This window comes from Mesocricetus auratus, unplaced genomic scaffold (genome assembly GCF_017639785.1).
Source record: "Mesocricetus auratus isolate SY011 unplaced genomic scaffold, BCM_Maur_2.0 Super-Scaffold_100026, whole genome shotgun sequence".
NCBI lineage: Eukaryota > Metazoa > Chordata > Mammalia > Rodentia > Cricetidae > Mesocricetus > Mesocricetus auratus.
In genome coordinates this window covers 13,033,189-13,052,097 of record NW_024429207.1, presented here as the reverse complement: position 1 = coordinate 13,052,097, position 18,909 = coordinate 13,033,189, and the positions used below count along the sequence as shown (strand labels likewise).

The window sequence follows — 18,909 nt, the reverse complement described above, 5'->3', positions numbered from 1 at the left end:
AGATATGCACTTAACAGGTTACCACAAATTTACAAAAATCTCCATATGTCATACTTTTGTAGAAGTAAATGTATGTCTCAACAAAAAGGCAGATTAGATTGGAGAGTTTGATTTTTTTGGCATAGCCACATTGTGCTTAGAAACATGTTTATACTATTTCATCCCTGGAAGTACCATGGGTCTCCTAGCTTGTAACATAATACTGTTGTGTACAGCAGCAAGACAATAAAGGTGAGTTAATGGGCCCTCTTCTCTTAGATAAAAGATATGCAAATCATGTAAGTTGTCCCTCTCTGTGACAATTCTTTAGACTTATGATGTTGTTCTTAAAACTTGTGCAGGTACTTAAAACAGATACTGAAGAACTCGTCTCCAGAAGCTACTGGGATACCCTGAGACGTAACACAAGCCAAGCGCTCTTTTCAGACCTCGCAGAGGTACAGTGAAGCCTCCATGTGGTCCTTGCACTAGATGTCATTTTGTTAATCTAATCTTCATTTTGTTTTAGACTCACAAGATGAAGCAAAAATAATGTATGGTTTTTCTATTTCTTCTTTCAGTAAATTGATAGGTTCTATGTGCCATATATAATTACAGTATAGAAAAAATATTTTAATATATTCATTATACTGACAGGAGGTGCCTATTATTGTCTGTGTTAATTGGATTTGTTTATTATATAAGGCACAACTTTCCTTTTATTAAAAGGAAATAATAGTAAGTTTTAATTCAGGACCACTACCTAGAAACTTGAAATAGTAATACAGATTTGTAAATTCTCTTAGACTATTTATCCTACAACACAACAATGGTGTTACATGAAATGCTAAAAGCTTCACTTATAAAAGATGGCTAACTCTTATGTTCTATTTGAACAATTAAACTTCCTCAACTAATACAGTGAACGGTTTACAGAAGTGTAAAATGGTGTGAAGTGCACAATCGTTCAAGGAATGGAGAAGTAGTTTACCTTTACATCATCTACGATTGCCATCCATGTTTAAATAAGAACCCAGCCAAATCAGACTCTGCTTTATTAGGGTTTGAACCTGACGCTGGTGGACCCTGTAGTGCTACACTCAGGACAGCCTGCCTGCCTTCCCTACTCATGTAGTGCCACCGTCAACAGGCTTTCATCTTTAATACTAAGCTTGATCTCATTTCTCTTCTAAACGTTAACTATAGGATTCAGGGTTAGAATGCTGACATGCAAGCATGAGGACCCGAATTCAGGCCTCCTGCATCCATGAAAGGGCGGGCACAGAGGCACGCTGTTTGTTCTTTGGTGCCAGCAGTTTGCAGGAGGAGGAGACGGGAGGGCAAGTCCCTGCTGCTTGCTGGCAATCTAGCTGCACTGGCAAAGCTCAGGATCATGGAGAGACCCTGTCTCAAAAACTTAGGTGGATAGTGTAAGAAAGACTTCTAACATTGATTCCTGTGCACACACGTGCACGCATGCACGCACACACACACACACACACACACACACAAGCTGAAATACATCACAATCATGTATGACTTCTTTTGCTTTTCTTTCTTTAAAGTTTGAGGTGGGACCTCGTTTGGAGATCTCTGTTACTACACTCTTACATTATAGAAAATGAGAATTAGCTATAAGTCACAACTTACTAGAATTTCTCATGTTACTATGGATTGCTAGTATGACAGAATTCAAACTGGTTCAGAAGAAAAGCTTGTACATATACTTATGTATTTCTTCATTGCATATAATATGCAACTCTTAAGATATAGGTAACTTAGATCTTAGTCTCTCGTCTTCTCATTGCACAGCTGCTTAAACTATTGATATTTTAAATTATAGAGAACCAGGTTTTTTAAATTACTGTAAAATGATATAAAGAAAAATTTTATATGTCACAGCTAGCATTAATTTCTGAGTAAAATTCAGAGTACGGTATAACAGGTATATCATACTGAAATAAGTTCATCAGTACAAGTATTCTCAAAATTTTGATTTTTATAAATGAAATTTAATTTTTTCTGTTCTGTAAATTCTATTTATGCCCTAGATTATTCAGAAACTTCATTATGTTGTCTTTAAAGATTTCCCTTTGCTGTAGATTAAAGTTATTTTCACATTGTAATAAATAGAATTTTTAAAAGGCTGTCTTAAGCCAGGCTGTGGTGGCTCACCCCTTTAATCCCAGCACTTGGGAGGCAGAGGCAGGCAGATCTCTGTGAGTTCGAGGCCAGGCTGGACCGACAGCCTCCAAAACAATACAGAGAATCCCTGTCTCGTAAAACCAAAAAAAAAAAAAAAGGCTGTCTTAAAACTTTATTTTTATAGTTTGATGTGTTTGTATTTTATATAAATTTTGAAAATTAAAATAACATTAGTGATATTTTTATTATTGGTGCTGAGAACTGAACCATGCTAACACACACTGCCAGTACCTCTAAACTGTATCCCACTCCCTCTGAGCTACTTCCCAAATAATACAACTTTTAACCAAAAAAGATTTAGAGTGTGAACTTAAGGGTAAATGGCCTGTAAGGGTCTGTTTGGTTTGTTTCACTTCATTATGAAATTTTCTGAATTCATTTTTTTTTACAATAATCACAAGACTCAGAGGGAGAAAGTCTTATTTTGTTTCCACATTCTTACAATGTTAAGTAAACTATTAGAATACCAAGGAGACTGGTAAAGCTTTCAATGCCTCCAGTGCTCAGTTGCAGTAAGGGAGGGGCCCCCATTTGCACTTTCTGTTTTGTTCTGTGTGCTCTCTAATGTCCAGTGTTACTCATCCCTCTGTGGATCTGGATTGCCTGAATAAGTGCAGACTGAAACTGATGAGATGGACACTGAAGACTGGAAGTGAAGATCTTTTTTTCCATCATCTTTGGAGATTATTACCATTTTGTTATCTAAGTCATGTTTCAACTTCTTAAACTTGACAGAAATAAGTAAAAAATGATCAGAATATGTTGTGTGATTTTTTTTCAATTAAAAAGCAGGAAAAACCTACCTCCTGCTCTATTTCTCTAGCTTCTGGACAGGTACATTGGTTCTTCATGCTAATAGGCTAGTGCCTACTACTAAGCTGAACTTGAGTGTCTCTCCAAGATATCTGTACCTACCCTATTTACAGTTAAGCTCTTCAGGGAAAAGTAAATTGAGTGAGACTACTCAAAAATCATATAAGTATATATGAGTAACATCAGTTGATTTTCCCAGTGATATTTGCACCTATGACTGTCGACAGGAACATGTGTATACTTTATTATCTTCGTATTGTAGTATTCTCCTTCAAGTTGTTTAGACAGGATTATTTCCTTTTTAAAGATAAATTAAGCTAAAGATCCAGATCAGTGAAACTGTTGGTTTTAAATCCTGTCTTTTTCCCATTAGAACAATCTACCTCCTCCACCCTGTTATTGGTGAATTAATGTCTTTCAGAGTCATTCCTTCCGCACATGGGACACATTAATAATATGCTTTTCAAACAAACATTTTTTTTTTTTGGTTTTACGAGACAGGGTTTCTCTGTTTTGGAGGCTGTCGGTCCAGGCTGGCCTCGAACTCACAGAGATCCGCCTTCTTCTGCCTCCCGAGTGCTGGGATTAAAGGCGTGGGCCACCAACGCCCGGCTTTCAAACAAACATTTTTAAGATAGTATGTGATACTCAGCTACCTGATTTCCAATCTTCAAAGAGGTTGGAGCATAATAGGGCTTTCCTCATGGATTTGGACCTCTGAGGGTACTTTGGACTTCTCAGTAAATTAAAATGAGAAATGGATATTAGGGTTCTTCCAAAGTATAAGGAAGCATAGGAAAATCTATACTTGATTATAAAAGAATGGGTAGATAAGAGGTTTTGGCATTTTGCGTTGGATTTGGGTTTGGGTTTAGTTTTTTGAGATAGCATTTCATATATCACCAGGTGGCCTTGAATTATTGATTCTCCTGTCTCAGCCTCCCAAATGCTAGAATTAAAGTCATGTGCTCAAAAACTCAAGTTTTAAAGAAAGATAAGTGTAGTCGAAGTAGAATGGAATACTTTTTTAGAAAGCAGTGTGCTAGAGTTAAAGAGGATCATGTAAGAGGGGAAGTAGACACCTAATTCCGCCACGTGCTAATCGTTAGTAGAAAATAATATTTGGTCCAAGAGAAACGAAATGAAGATCCAGCTAATATTGAAAACTAGAACAACTAGCTTTATAAAAGACAAGGAAGAGCATTTTAAGGAACCACATTAATACCAAAATGTATCTTGGACATGATGAGTGAAATGTAACTACCATGAGACCCATCTGTTTTAGAAAAACATTCAGCTTCGTGACACTGATGAGTACTATTTTAGCTACTCACCTTCAGTGGACATGCGCAACGATTTACTCATATTGAAAATGGTAGTACTGCTTATTTTTCTTACATTTCCTGTGAGTTGTGATCATTTGAATTTCCTGAATTGTGTACTTGAATTTATAAATTAAGTGTGAATTGATGACAAGGTAGAGAAGGAAGGGACACAAGAGAGGAAGGCTAATGAGGCACTGAGGTTGCATAAGCAGTTCAGCTCCGTGAGGACTGTAATCATACACGTGAGGAATATAATCACACACAGATAATCACACACTGAGGAACATAATCACACACAGATAATCACACACGTGAGGAATATAATCACACAGATAATCACACATGTGAGGAATATAATCACACACAGATAATCACACACTGAGGAACATAATCACACACAGATAATCACACACAGATAATCACACACGTGAGGAAATAATCACACACAGATAATCACACACAGATAATCACACACTGAGGAACATAATCACACACTGAGGAACATAATCACACACAGATAATCACACACTGAGGAATATAATCACACAGATAATCACACACAGATAATCACACACGTGAGGAATATAATCACACACAGATAATCACACACATGAGGAATATAATCACACACAGATAATCACACACGTGAGGACTATAATCACACACAGATAATCACACACTGAGGAATATAATCACACAGATAATCACACACGTGAGGAAATAATCACACACAGATAATCACACACGTGAGGAATATAATCACACACAGATAATCACACACTGAGGAATATAATCACACAGATAATCACACACGTGAGGACTATAATCACACACAGATAATCACACACGTGAGGAATATAAGCACACACAGATAATCACACACTGAGGAATATAAGCACACACAGATAATCACACACGTGAGGAATATAATCACACAGATAATCACACACGTGAGGAATATAATCACACAGATAATGACACACGTGAGGAATATCACACAGATAATCACACACATGAGGAATATAATCACACAGATAATCACACACATGAGGAATATAATCACACACAGATAATCACACAGTGAGGAATATAATCACACACAGATAATCACACACGTGAGGAATATAATCACACAGATAATCACACACTGAGGAATATAATCACACACAGATAATCACACACGTGAGAAATATAATCACACACAGATAATTGCACACATGAGGAATATAATCACACACAGATAATTGCACACATGAGGAATATAATCACAGATAATCACACACGTGACGAATGTGTTTGCTGAAACATAGTTTATTGAATTGAGTAAAGAAGGGGAGATTCTGGGGAATTAACTTCTTGACCACCCAAAAAGTTACAGGATGCTTTTCTTTGAAAAAAAAAGTATAGTGACAGGTTACTACTGTAGTTCCTCTTTCTAAACACATTGTAACATTTTTAAAAATCAGTTGTTACATAATGTTGTTAAAGGAAGCTGTTTTGTGAAAGTTTGGGTTCATTCTCTGTCATCTCCATGTGGTCAGTATTTTTGGAGAATATCCCTCTTTTGAATGAATTTTTCAGGTTGTTAAGAAAAAAACTAATTAAATAAAACAGCATAACTAAATGATGTCAAAATAAACTATCTTTAGATAATATAAAGTATGGATACTCTATGTTCATAATAATTTCAGATAGGATACTTTTAAAATATATCTATGACTTTAACATTTTCAAGAATAAGGATCAGTGTTGTTCAAATTTCAGTTTTTAAAATTTGACCACTTTAGTTATAGTTACATTCATGATTATATCCCTTGTTCTTCATTCTAATGTTTGTATCTTTACATTCTTTGTTTTTTAGATGCTTTTTTTTATTTCTTTAGGTAAAAGTTTTTGGCCTTCATGTATGTGTGTGTACCATGTGTGTGCCTGTGCCTGTGGAATGAAAAGAGGGCATTAGACACTCTGGAGCTGGAGTTGCAGTTGATTGTGAGCTATTTTGTGGGTGTTGCAAACCAAATCTGGGCCCTCTGATCTATCTCTCCAGCACCTCTTGATTTATATTTTGATAGACTTCTCAGAGAAATACTGAGCATCCTGTTTTGCTTTGTTTTTTGTTTGTTTGTTTTCTTTTTACTGCTAACTTTATATTATGTTTTTAAGCGTGCTGATGACATCACAAGCTTAGTAGCAGACACTACACTGCTGGTACACTTTTTTGGAAAGAAAGGAAAAGCTGAGCTCAACTTTGAAGATTTTTATAGGTGAGCTAAATTTCTGTTGAAAACTATTAGTCTGCTAAAGTCAGGTGATCTTGGGAAATCATCTAGTACAGTGATACTGTGCTACTCTGGTCTTAACAGAAAATATACCGTGTAGTGTCCACTACCGTTGCTGCCTCTGATTGTATTTACAATACATAGTTACTGAAAGATAGAGAAAATGTGTATTTACAGATTACTGCATCTTGTGTATTTAGAAGAAAGTCCCTTAGTCAGTCCCTCAATCTCAATAAGCCATAGTACAGTAATAATGGCCAGTATCGTTTCTACCTGACAAGGTTCTGTTAACCATTTTGTACACGGGCAGGTTCAAGCCCTGACAGAGAAGACATGAGTTCAGGTAGCACAGCCACTGAGCAGTAATTTCTCTCAGAGAGTGAAGCTTTGAGCCATTATATAATTAAATTATTTCCATATAACCTTTTCTAGGACAGTAAATGTTTGGTCATTTATCTTGTTTATTTTTCATTATTTTGCCACAGATTTATGGACAACCTACAAACAGAAGTTCTAGAAATAGAATTTCTTTCCTACTCTAATGGAATGAATACTATCAGTGAAGAAGATTTTGCCCACATTCTTCTACGGTATACTAATGTGGAAAATACAACGGTATTTTTGGAAAATGTGCGCTACAGTATACCCGAAGAAAAGGTATTTAGCCCCTTATGTTTATTTTGCTACATCCATTATTTTGAAACATGTTATCTACAAAGTGGCATTTTGTATAGATTTATTAAATGATTTTATTAATCTAGCTCCTCTGTGAATTAAAAACTATTTTTGGATATATTTCATTCTTTCCCTCTGTATTCCAACGACTGTTAATTTTGAATTAAAATAGAGATCAATATTCCTAGATATACTAAAAAATCTTTAAGACTTTGTTTTTCAAATTTTAACTATTATTATTTTCTGAAAGAATTCTGGTGAGTTAGGTGTTTTGACTAGTACCAAAACATGTAAGGCAGCTGATATTGACATTATTTCTGTCACCCTCTGTTCATTTGTATAGCACCTCTAACAAAAGGTCATTTGAAAAGTGCCATTGATGAGTGAGTGATCTTATCTGCATTTGAAGTGAGGCTTTTCAACAAGTTTGGATGCCATGAATGGTTAAGAACCCAGGACAACCCCTTGTGTATTTGCTTGGTAGCCAATGTGGTGTCAGGCCTTTTGAGCAGTTGCATTATCTAGTGGCATTTGAATGCTTCATTGCAACCAAATAGAAACTGCTGTCACAAGTGTCCCTTTAAGCCTGGGATGTTTGGGATCTATTGCCTTCTGTTTGTTTATGGAAGGATCAGGTTAAACTGTTCAAGAAAACTTGCAAATAGTTTGAGTTTGTTTAGAGTAGACACTGTGACAGTTTTAACAACTCTCAGACTGCCCTAAGGAATGAGGGGACCAAAAAAAAAAAAAGGCTTGATGCATTTAGCTATTACTTTACATTATCTTTTAATAAAAGAACTTTTATCTGTTTTACCCACTATGCTGGATTTTCCTAACTAGTAGATAATTCCCTTGAAATAAAAATTATATATTATGCTATTCAAGCTATATAATGTTATACATGGCTTTTAATCTATAAAACGAACTCTGAAGGTCAAATTACAGGATGACTTTATAGAAACTTTTCATAGTTTTTTAAAAATAATTTTTATATCTAAACTTATTTGAAAATAAAAACATCTAAAGTTAAATTCAGTTTTTCCACAAGACTAATTTGTAGACATATCTCTACAGTTATTATCGTATGGTGATTGCTTGTTCTGGATTGTTTCATCATCTCACAGAACAACCTTGCAGGCATTGGCATATTTCTTTTGGAAAAGTAAGGACTTTGGATACTTGTCCACTCAAACCCAAGTCTGTAAGCAAGTGATTCTTGTACTGTCCTCTACTTCAATCTTTCCCTTCCATCCACTGCTCATCCTTTTTGCCCCAGTAACAGAAAAGAAGGAAAAGCTGATACCTGGATGGCACTTAACATTTCCAAACTAATTTCATTTTCATTCACAGATATTAAATAAGAGGCCTTATTACAGGCACAAATGGTAAAATGACAAGATAGGCAAATTCTCCTTCAATAGGAATATATTTTACTAGAAAAACAAAATAAGTAAGCACAAAGAGATACTTTCAGGTGAAGATAAAGGCTATGAAAAGAACCAAGAATATAGATACTGAAGAAAGACAACAGGCTGGTAGAGTTCTTCAGAAGGAGCTTTGAACAGAGCCTTATGTAATGGGCTGTGCAAACAGTCTGACAGCTGGGGAACCAGCATAGGTGCAAACCAGGCCCCCTGAACATGGGTGTCAGTTAGGAGGCCTGGGAAGTCTATGGGGCCTCTGACAGTGGAGCAGTATTTATCCCTAGTGCATGGACTTTGGGAGCCCATTCCCTATGGAGGGATACTCTCTCAGCCTAGATACATGGGGGAACGCCTAGACCCTGACCCCAAATAATGTGACAGCCTTTGATGACCCCCCATGGGTGGCCTCACCCTCCCTGGAGAGTGGATGAGGGGTGGGATGGAGCGATGGTAGGGGGAATGGGAGGATAAGAGGGAGAGGGAACTGGGATCAGTATGTAAAGTAAGATTGCTTTTAATTTAAGGAAAAATGCTTTAAAAAATCAGATGAAGAGTATTAAACAGGAGAACAATAAATGGTAAGGGCCTGGGGACAGAACAAGCTTAATTTATTTGAGAAAATACTTTGATATTTCATAAATAACCAGGAAAACAGTGGGTGGTGAGAAGTGAGAATTGGATACATGTCAATTCTGATAGAACTCAGAAGACCAAAAGAAGTAGGGGGCTTAGGTGTAATTTTCATGGTGATACTAGGAATGATAGAAAGCTGTCACCATGCTTGAATTTCAAAGTTGAGGTCTGGAAAATTACCTTCCTCATTAGTTCCCTGGACACCCAGCACTGCCTTCTCAATGCTCCTCTTCACTTACCCTGCCGTCAAAGCCAGGATTTGGGAAGCTGGAACTGTTGGCTCTCTGATCTTTTGATTTTTCCCTGCGTATTTCTCAATTATTTAAATTTTGTTGATTACATCTAAACCTGAGATACTTATTCTTATTTCAAATAATGTTCCTATTTAACTGAAGTAACACCAATAATAGAACTACAGCCTATGAACCATCCCAAAGCAGGTTGTTCTGAATAAACACAGTCCTTCAAAGTCTTTGGTGCCATCTGCAGTCACTGCACTTCCCCCTGGTGTCTTTGAATGACTGAACAAGTTCAATAAGTGACAGTTGACGCTTAGTCAACATCTTGATTTTTGTATTGTCATTATAAACATATTGATGACCTGATGCTGAATCATGTGAAAGGATAAATATGCAAAGCAAATGTTTTTATGGGTTTAAGACAAGGTGTTTAGAGAATTATCATAATTGGAACTTTTCCAGCTATTTTAATTGAAGTACTTTTTGAAACTTGATGTTGACAGGACAGTGTCTTCAGTTTACTGTTACCAGAATAGTAGTGCTACCCAATAGAAATATGTCTGAGTGAGTCCTACTGTTTAGTTAGAAAAATATCTGCAAGTATTTTTCAGATCCTAATATTTCCCCCTATTAAATGTGTTACAATTAATTTAATATATTTGTCAATACTAATTGTTTCACATTTATTTTCCCAAAATAGGGCATCACGTTTGATGAGTTCCGGTCATTTTTCCAATTTCTGAACAACTTAGAAGACTTTGCAATAGCTCTCAATATGTATAACTTTGCAAGCCGTTCCATAGGACAAGGTAAGCAATCATTCTTCAAAATTTTAAAGTCAAGACATCTCTACCTTGTTCCTAGAGACTATGGAAAGAGGCTAGTGAGATATGTTTGATCATGCATCAGCTTACCTGAAAGTCTAGTTTTATAATTTCTGTGGGAAATCAGTCTAAAACTCAAAAGTATGCATAGTCTAGGGAAATATGCTGATTTCTTACTGGGCTTATTTTTGACCTTTAATTTCACATAATGAGGAAAAACTAATAATGTTTATTGTAAAGGGTCTAAGAAGAAACCTTGTGGCTACTTGGTAACATCAGGGAACACATGGCAGCCTGTGACAAATTCTCACTGATCTTTGCCTAATCAGAAACCAGAAATACGTGAGCATAGCCACTTAATAACTTACATTAACCAGTTTTTGAGACTGATATAAAATTGATTATCTTTTTTTTAATTTACAAAGAAACACATCTGTCATATAACTTCAAATACTGGTGTCTTCAGGATCTTCTCACTCTTTGCTCATGGGTTGACTAAAATGCCAAATCCTTTTCCTAGGATTCTCTTCCTTCTAACCATATCCTTATAAAAACTTCTTGCTGTGTAGGGCATGATTGTGTCTTTAAGGCAATTTTATCTGCCTCTGCCAGAATCTAATAGGTTAGACTCAAAGTATAGTCTTGAGTTTTTAATCTCAGATTCTAGTGAAAAGCCATACTACAGCCACCAAATATTGATAATAATTACTTCTGTGAAAACTGTAGAAGGGGTAGGAGCATTGAATCATGAGGGCCTGGATTCAAACCCCCAGCTTCAACACTCAACACTCACATGTTATGTCTGTTGTATAGCCTCATTTTATTCACTGAATTAGAGGCATGTCTCCACAAATGATGTATGTTATCACAAATTATTTATATATATGTATATATATGTCTCCACAAATGATATATGGTATATTTAAATCACATATTATATAAATATATTTTATATAGCATATCTTACTGGAATAATAGATCCTTTAAAAAGAAATTAGTATCAGATTATTTAGTTCAGATCTGAAAGGTGCTTTATTATTTCCTGGAACTAGAAAATAGGAAAATTTTTATTGTGTCACTCTTTCAAACGTTGGAATAATATCTTTTCCTTTGCTGGAAAACTGTTCAAGTTTCCCAAATGCCTGTTGGGAGAGTGTACAGGTTCCTGACCTCACCGTCTATCCAACACTGCCCCAGGTCCTCTGTCCTCCCTGTTCTACCTCACCAAGACTGCCCCTTGTCAGCATACTCTGTGGTCCTCTCCCTCACAGAAGTTTCTTCAGGTTCATCCGTGAAAATCATGTGCTATCTTCCATTATGGCTCATGTTTAGAGAACAACTTTTTACATCTTTTGTAGTAATTAACATCATAGACTAAAAAAAGATACTGCTTTTTCTTTTTTGTGTATGACATTTATCTAGATGAATTTAAACGTGCTGTCTATGTAGCTACTGGACTGAAACTTTCACCACATTTGGTGAACACCATATTCAAGATTTTCGATGTTGACAAAGATGACCAATTAAGTTATAAAGAGTTTATTGGAATTATGAAAGACAGACTCCATAGAGGATTCCGGGTAAGTCTGCAGATTTCAAACCTATTGATAATCCTTTTGAAAACTAAGTTCAAAAAGAATTTATGTAAAATTTTAAGGTTATAAACATGAAATGATTGTTTAGAAAACTAAGATGATGTAGGCCTTACCACCTTTCAAAAACAATGCAAGGTGATAAAAGATAATTTTAAAAATACAAATATATAATAAATTTGATTTATAATTCTTTTTTCAGCGTTTTTCGGGGTTGTTTGGAGCTTTTGGGGGAGACTGGGTTTTTGGGGGACCTTGGGGGGCTCAAGACAGATTCTCTGTGTAGCCTTGGTTGTTCTGGAACTCATTCTGTAGACCAGGCTGACCCTGAACTCATAGAGATGTACCTTCCTCTGCCTTCTGAGTGCTGGGATTAAAAGAGTGTGCCACCACTGCCCACTTAATTCATCGTTGTATTCAATTAAGGGAATGTCTTTTTTGCTGTTTTGGGGGGAGGGTATTGCCATTTGTTGTTGTTGTTTTCAATGTGATCTTCTCATTGGCTTTCAGACTTGGTTGTAAATAAGGAAACATAACTGTTCCGTGTTGCACATTGAATGTTTCCTTTAGGAAACTGAGGCTCTTAAGTCACTGCATATACATTCCTATAAAATAAAGTCAAAATAATTTTTCCTGAACTATTTTCCCATTGACATATTAAAAAGTAATAGGAGATAATCTTCCCTTTTCTAAATATCACTTTTTAAAATTTCAGCCCCATAATATGGCTTAGTAAATGTTTACACAAGTTAAATACATAATGGACATTCCAGAAATAGATGAGGAAAAAAAATCCCTTTAAAACTAGCAGCTTGTAGTCTTCTTTCTGTGTCGGGGATAAACATTTGAAGTAGAAGAATTCACATATAGAAAAAAGAAAGATTATCATCTTGGACATTTGTAATTCAAAGATTTGTTTTATGACTTTCAGCCTGAACTGTCTGGGAGAAGATGCTGTTGTACATAAGTGCCACCTAGTGGTAGCTTGTTAACATTTCACATGTAGCTTCAGACACTTGTAAGGCTGTACCTAGGAATCCATTTATTTCTTCTCAAAAATAACAGGGTTTAATTTAGTATGAACGACACTGCTCATTCGAAAACTTTGGGCGTGGTTTTCCCTCTAAGTACGATGAGTCTCACTTCTGTTGATCATGCTTTGTGTACTTCTGCTCCCACAGTGTCTTACTAGTATTTGCACACTTGTTACATGAGTACATTGTGGAGTGGTTATCTTAATCTGATTGATATAATCTCGTACTTCTTTGTAGTGTGAGGCATTTAAATCTAGTCTAAGCAGTTTTGACATGCACATGGTTATTAGCTGTGGTCACCATTCTGTGCAAGTGGTCTTGGAGTGCTTTCCTTCTGTGTGACTAGAATTTGTACCTGTGCTTCCCTTCTTTCTGTGTCTGCAAATCCTCCCAGCCGCTGGAAACCATCATCCTGCTCTGTGTCCATAAGTTTGCCTTAGAGATTCAACATAGAAATTAAATTATATCAGATCTCCCTCACATACATTTGGACATTTGTAATCCTTTATTCCACAGGGTTATAAAACAGTCCAGAAGTATCCGACCTTCAAATCCTGCCTGAAAAAAGAACTTCATAGCAGATAAGTATGTTAACTTAGGGTTAGTCTACTTTTCCCATAATAAGTAAATAGACATATTTCTATTGCATCTAAACAATAGCTGGGAAGGGATTAGGACTAGGGCACAATGATAGAGCACATGTTAAGTCCCAGGTTCCATAAGAGAAGAAAATAGCTGAAAGAAATGTAATTATTACCTACAGGGGAGACAATGAGAGCATCCTGGTTTAAAAAGTGTGTGTTCGGGAGTGAGGACTTAGCTAGGTTGGTCACCGGGCATGCCTGAGGCCCTGGGTTTCATCTCCAGAACCACACGAACCCTCTTCCAACATTCAACATTGAAGGCAGAAGCAGGAGAATCCAAGGTCATCCTCAGCTACGTATCCCGTTCCAAGGCAAGCTGGGGTATGTGAGACACTATCTGAAGAAGCGAAAATGAAAGAAGGAATTTTTTATGTTAAGTGTACAGTTCTGTATCTGTTCAAGTACAATATAATAAATCTAAGCTATGCTTTATAATAGATCTTGAGCGTCTAGGGAGTTTGTGTTACTCTTTTCCAAGAGCATGGTTTTAAATTGTTGCCACAGAATGGCAGCTTTACTTTTAAAGAGTGCGTCTAGGTGTGTGGCACTATACTAAGCTGTGTTCTTATTTTAATTCTCACACATAGGTAAGTTTCTCACCCTTTTTTGCATTGCTCAGAATCAACGCTAGGGCCATGGGCATGCGAGGCAGCTGCTCTCCCACTGGTTCACATCCCTACTCTTGGTTTCTGTGGTCTTGAAGTCATGCTTCTATTTTAGACAGCTGTGCCCTGAGAAGTTCAGGAAGTCTGTCCTGGTTTTGTTTGAATCAAAGAAATATCTCAAGCTTGTTAACCTCCAGAAAGAAGATTGTTTTTGTTTTTATACATCAATAATAACTATAATTTTGGTCAGTCGTGTTAGGTTCCCAAGATGGAGGTTTTGCTGCTCCTTTAGGAATGAGTATATGTTCTTAGATGTATTCCTTACGATTTTCCTCAAGTTTGAATCCCTTGTTTCCCAAAGTGGTTCCTCACGGTGCTGGTAACAGTCTTTAAGAAGAAAAACAGAAATTTCTTTGTGTCTTTATATGTCCTGTGGCTATGATCAGATATTTCAGCAAAAGCCACTTAAGGGAGCAAGGGTTCACTCTGGCTCATAGTCTATGGTACTCAGTCCATCCTGTCGGGAAGGCAGCAAGAGCATGAAGCTGCTGGTCACTGCTCTTGCTCCATGGGGAAGCAGAGAGCAGTGACTGCATACTGCTGCTTACTGCCCTGTCCCCATTTATAAAGCTCAAAATCCAGTCAGAGTGGGGAATCACCCCACCTGACTCTGCAATATGCACAGCTCCCCACAACTGTGTTCAGAGGCTTGTCTGCCATGGCCATTGATTTCAGGTGCTGTCAAGCTGTCAACATAATCAACCATCAGCCTGGCACCTTGGAGAAATGTAAAAAAAATTATCAACTCTCACTATGCTACTATTTGTTTTTGTCTTTCTATGAGTGTTTTGTGAGGTAGCTTGGAGGCCGAGTATTACATGGAATGTGCTTTGGGCAATAGTGGTCCAAGACATTGAGAGACAAGCGGGCTTATTTTTCTCTTAATATATGCTTTCACTACTTGGGTCTTCCATACCTCTATTGTAAGAAATTGTGTACTGCCTTATGAAACAAGAACAATGCACTGAAAAATTAGTACTGTCGCATTTATACATTCCTGTGTATGGTGTTCCCATCTGACTTGAAGTAGCGTCACACGAACCGTGATGATATGTATTAGTGCATTGAACCACAACTCAAAATGATTACCTAAATCTATGCCTTTCTGAAACTGAGTACTAAAGAAGTTTCTTAACAAAATATGAAGTTGGGCCAGTGAGATGTCTTAGTGGATAAATGCCCAAACCTTGATGACTTGAATCGACATGATGGAGGATGATAATGGACTTCCACATATACACCATGGCACATTCAAATACTGTCCCATCACAAATATCAGTAAACAGATAAATAGTTTTTTAAAAGCTATGAACTTTCAAAGTGTTTTTTAAATACGTCATTCTTATATTTCATATGAATGGTTTTTAATTAGATACCTTACTGTTTTGCATAATTTTGTAAAAATTTTGCTTAATGTCATTACCTTGAGCTACATAAATATTGCTTTGGCATTGGTTTTTTTTAACTAGATCCTCCTAAAGCAAAGATGGAAGGATTATGATCTATGTGACAAGCATGAAACAAGTTTATGAGCGTGGATCCAAGTGTGAAGTCAGAGCATGCAGAAAAGAAAGGGAAAGGTGAAATACTATGAAATGACATTTTTTTCCTTGAACTGAGTTCATCAATGTAAAACAGAGGAAAATTGAATCTTCTAATTAGCCTGGGATTTGATCCCTAGAACCACCAAGAGAAAACTTACTGCTTTCACAGTGATTTGACTGAATTCTGAACTTTTTCATTCCCTTCACAAGTATTTGGGTAGTCCCGATGACTATCTGAGAATGTATTTAGATTGTTTATTTATTTATTAGAAATGTCCTTTATTTCAAAATAATTTATGCATCATAGAATTTAGATAACTTATAAACAAAAACACATTTTCTTATGGTTTGGACTATGAACCTGTTTTCAGACAGTGAATATTGCTTCCGATTTGTCTTAGGGCCCTTAGGTTTGTTAGTAAGTTCCTGTTATGTACCTTGTATTTAATTATACCGAAGTAGTTTCAGAAAACAAGTGAAAATTTACTAAATAATATGATGGTTTACATTGTACTTTCAACTTTTAAAAGTACTTATGTAATATACATTGTTGGATTTGTGTAAATTTTTGTTTGTTTTTGCTGTTTTTGTGTATTTTGTTTTTGTACCAAAGTCAACAGAATTTCAGGTATTTTATTTAAAAAAGCAATTTAGATTTTTTTTAAGAAAACATAGTGCTGATGTTAGAAGCCAGGACAGTGGTAGTAGTAATTACCATGGAGGGCACGAGGTGCTGCTCCTAATTGCAAGCAGACTATATGGAAATAATATTAGTAACATATTGGATATTGTTAAAACTATGTGTGTAGCATCCAAACTAATATAAATGATTTAGAAGTTTGATGTATATTTAATAGGTAGAAGATAAATTTTTGTTTCTTGCAAAAGGACCACATGCAAAATTGATCCAAACAGCCAGCAGTGATGAGCCATTTGTGTATAACTCTTTATATTGAAACAATGTCTTAAAACTTTCTTCACTTGAGAGACTGGCCAGAAAGGTCGCAACTCAAGACCTGCCTGGGCTCTGATGCATTTGGGCAACTTGGGCAATTTGGACAAATCCTGCTAAAAGTAAAAACTGCTGGGGCAGTAGCTCAGTGCCAGAGGGCTTGCCTATCATGTTTGAGGGCTCAGAGTTAATTCCCAACACCGCAAATTTAAAAAAAGAAAGAAAGAAGGAAAGATGAAAAAGAAATCCTAGATTTTCACATTGAAAAAGAATTTTAGAATACTTAATACAACTTTGACTACCTGATAAAATTGGTTTATACAAGGATATTATAAAATAAACAATGACTTTAAGTTAATATATTTATGTATTGCATGTATTATATATTATTAATGTAATACCTAAAATAGATTCATGTATCTTTTTCCATAAGACGTATTTTGTATAATTTGCATACACTCCAACCATTACTTTGCTTTTGCTTATGAAAATAGGAAACACTGGCTTTATTTTTCTAAGTTATTGAATGTGAAATTGATCTGCATCAGCTTATTTATAAAATTATTGTTATTTCAGTGTTAATTGTATTGTTTTGTGTTTTTTAGACTTTTCCACATTCTTTGTCTGGTATTATTTATTGTACCAATATAGAAATATACATGTGCAAATATAGTATAATATACTTATTTAATTTCACCTGCTTTGAAATTTTAGTCATTTCATGTATACACAGAGATGCTTAGCTGCGTATTTATCATGCCTCAGGCCTAGAATGTTCTCAGTAGTACATGGAATGTAAAATAATTGAAAAAATACAAATTAATTTTGGCTATAAGTTATATTATCACATATAAATGGAAGCCTTGTTAATGTGGATTAAAATTAAATAACCTATTTAAAGATCCTTTATAAGTCTTGTCATTGTCCCAAGGGCGTAATACCCATAATGTAAGCATAGTCACTATTCTCTATTGCTTTATTATAAGTGGGTCTGTTTGTAAGGTGGAAAGATAATATAAAAATAAAAATAAATAAGATATTCTGATGAATTAATATGGTAAGAGAATAGTGAATTACAATGTTTCCATCTGTATCACTCTTAATCTTTTTTGTCTGTAAAATAGAGGTAAAAATAATAGCAGCTGAAATATTTTGAATGTTTTGCAAAAAATGCACTAAATACACATATGTTAACTTCAAAATTTCCCTCTACAAATTATATAAATTTCACAAATACTAAACCCTACAAAAATTTTAGTATTGTGCTTCTTAAAAAAATTCTACATGATAAATGATACTCAGTACTTCTCAGAATAGTCAATAATAAATTGTTTTAGCTTAAAGTCTGCTTGTTAATATAAATCTTAATTGTAAAGCTACAATTGTTATGTTATCTTAAAATAAATGTACCTCCTTTGAACCAAGAAACACTGTAGTTTGCTATTGTGTATATTAGTGAACTAATTTCTGAAAATATCACTTCCTAACTTTGGAAATCTTTATGGGTTACCGTTGATCTTAAACCCACCTCCCTGTTACATGCCATCACACTGAACTCATGAATACCACTGTAGATAAATAAACCACAGAGTCTTGGAACCTTTCCCAAGGTGTTTCAGAGAGATCCCTGTCTCATAGAAAGATTTCAGAAAATTTATATGTGACTTAATGCAGTGTCTATTTTGTTTCACAGAACTAATCATTTATATGGCTTAAAATAAAGCCAAAACTGCCTGGTGGTGGTGGTGCATGCCTTTAATCCCAGCACTCGGGAGGCAGAGGCAGGTGGATCTCTGTGAGTTCAAGGCTGGGCTTGACCGACAGCCTTCAAAACAATACAGAGAAACCCTGCCTCGTAAAAACCAAAAACAAACAAACAAACAAACAAAAATGAAGCCAAAACTATAGTAGCCCATGTTACCAGTGTTGTTACTTTATAGGAGTTTTCTTGTTAAGAGACCACCTAGAAATTACGTTTTTAAAAGTGTGTTAATAATTATCTTTCTCTTATGTTTTAGTTTGGCTTGGTTTTAGTTTAATTAAAAAACCTCACTATGTAGCCAAGGGTGGTATCTTAGTTAG

At 35.6% G+C, this 18,909-nt stretch overlaps 1 protein-coding gene across 4 annotated transcripts in view; it reads left to right on the top strand.

The window, feature by feature from the left end:
- The window catches only part of Micu3 (mitochondrial calcium uptake family member 3), an 84,304-nt gene extending 66,049 nt beyond the window's left edge, over nucleotides 1–18,255 (top strand). For 2 of the 4 annotated variants that reach the window (XM_040731798.1, XM_040731801.1), the window contains 7 exons: nucleotides 342–437; nucleotides 6,486–6,586; nucleotides 7,087–7,258; nucleotides 10,273–10,381; nucleotides 11,819–11,976; nucleotides 13,539–13,607; nucleotides 15,801–18,255. In XM_040731798.1, coding sequence (XP_040587732.1) covers nucleotides 342–437; nucleotides 6,486–6,586; nucleotides 7,087–7,258; nucleotides 10,273–10,381; nucleotides 11,819–11,976; nucleotides 13,539–13,607 — 705 coding nt within the window. In that variant the 3' untranslated portion in view covers nucleotides 15,801–18,255. Of the gene's footprint in view, nucleotides 1–341; nucleotides 438–6,485; nucleotides 6,587–7,086; nucleotides 7,259–10,272; nucleotides 10,382–11,818; nucleotides 11,977–13,538; nucleotides 13,608–13,785; nucleotides 14,104–15,800 lie in introns of those variants that run through there. The other 2 variants (XM_040731800.1, XM_040731799.1) reach the window with 2 other exon arrangements.
- The last annotated feature ends 654 nt before the right edge of the window (nucleotides 18,256–18,909 follow it).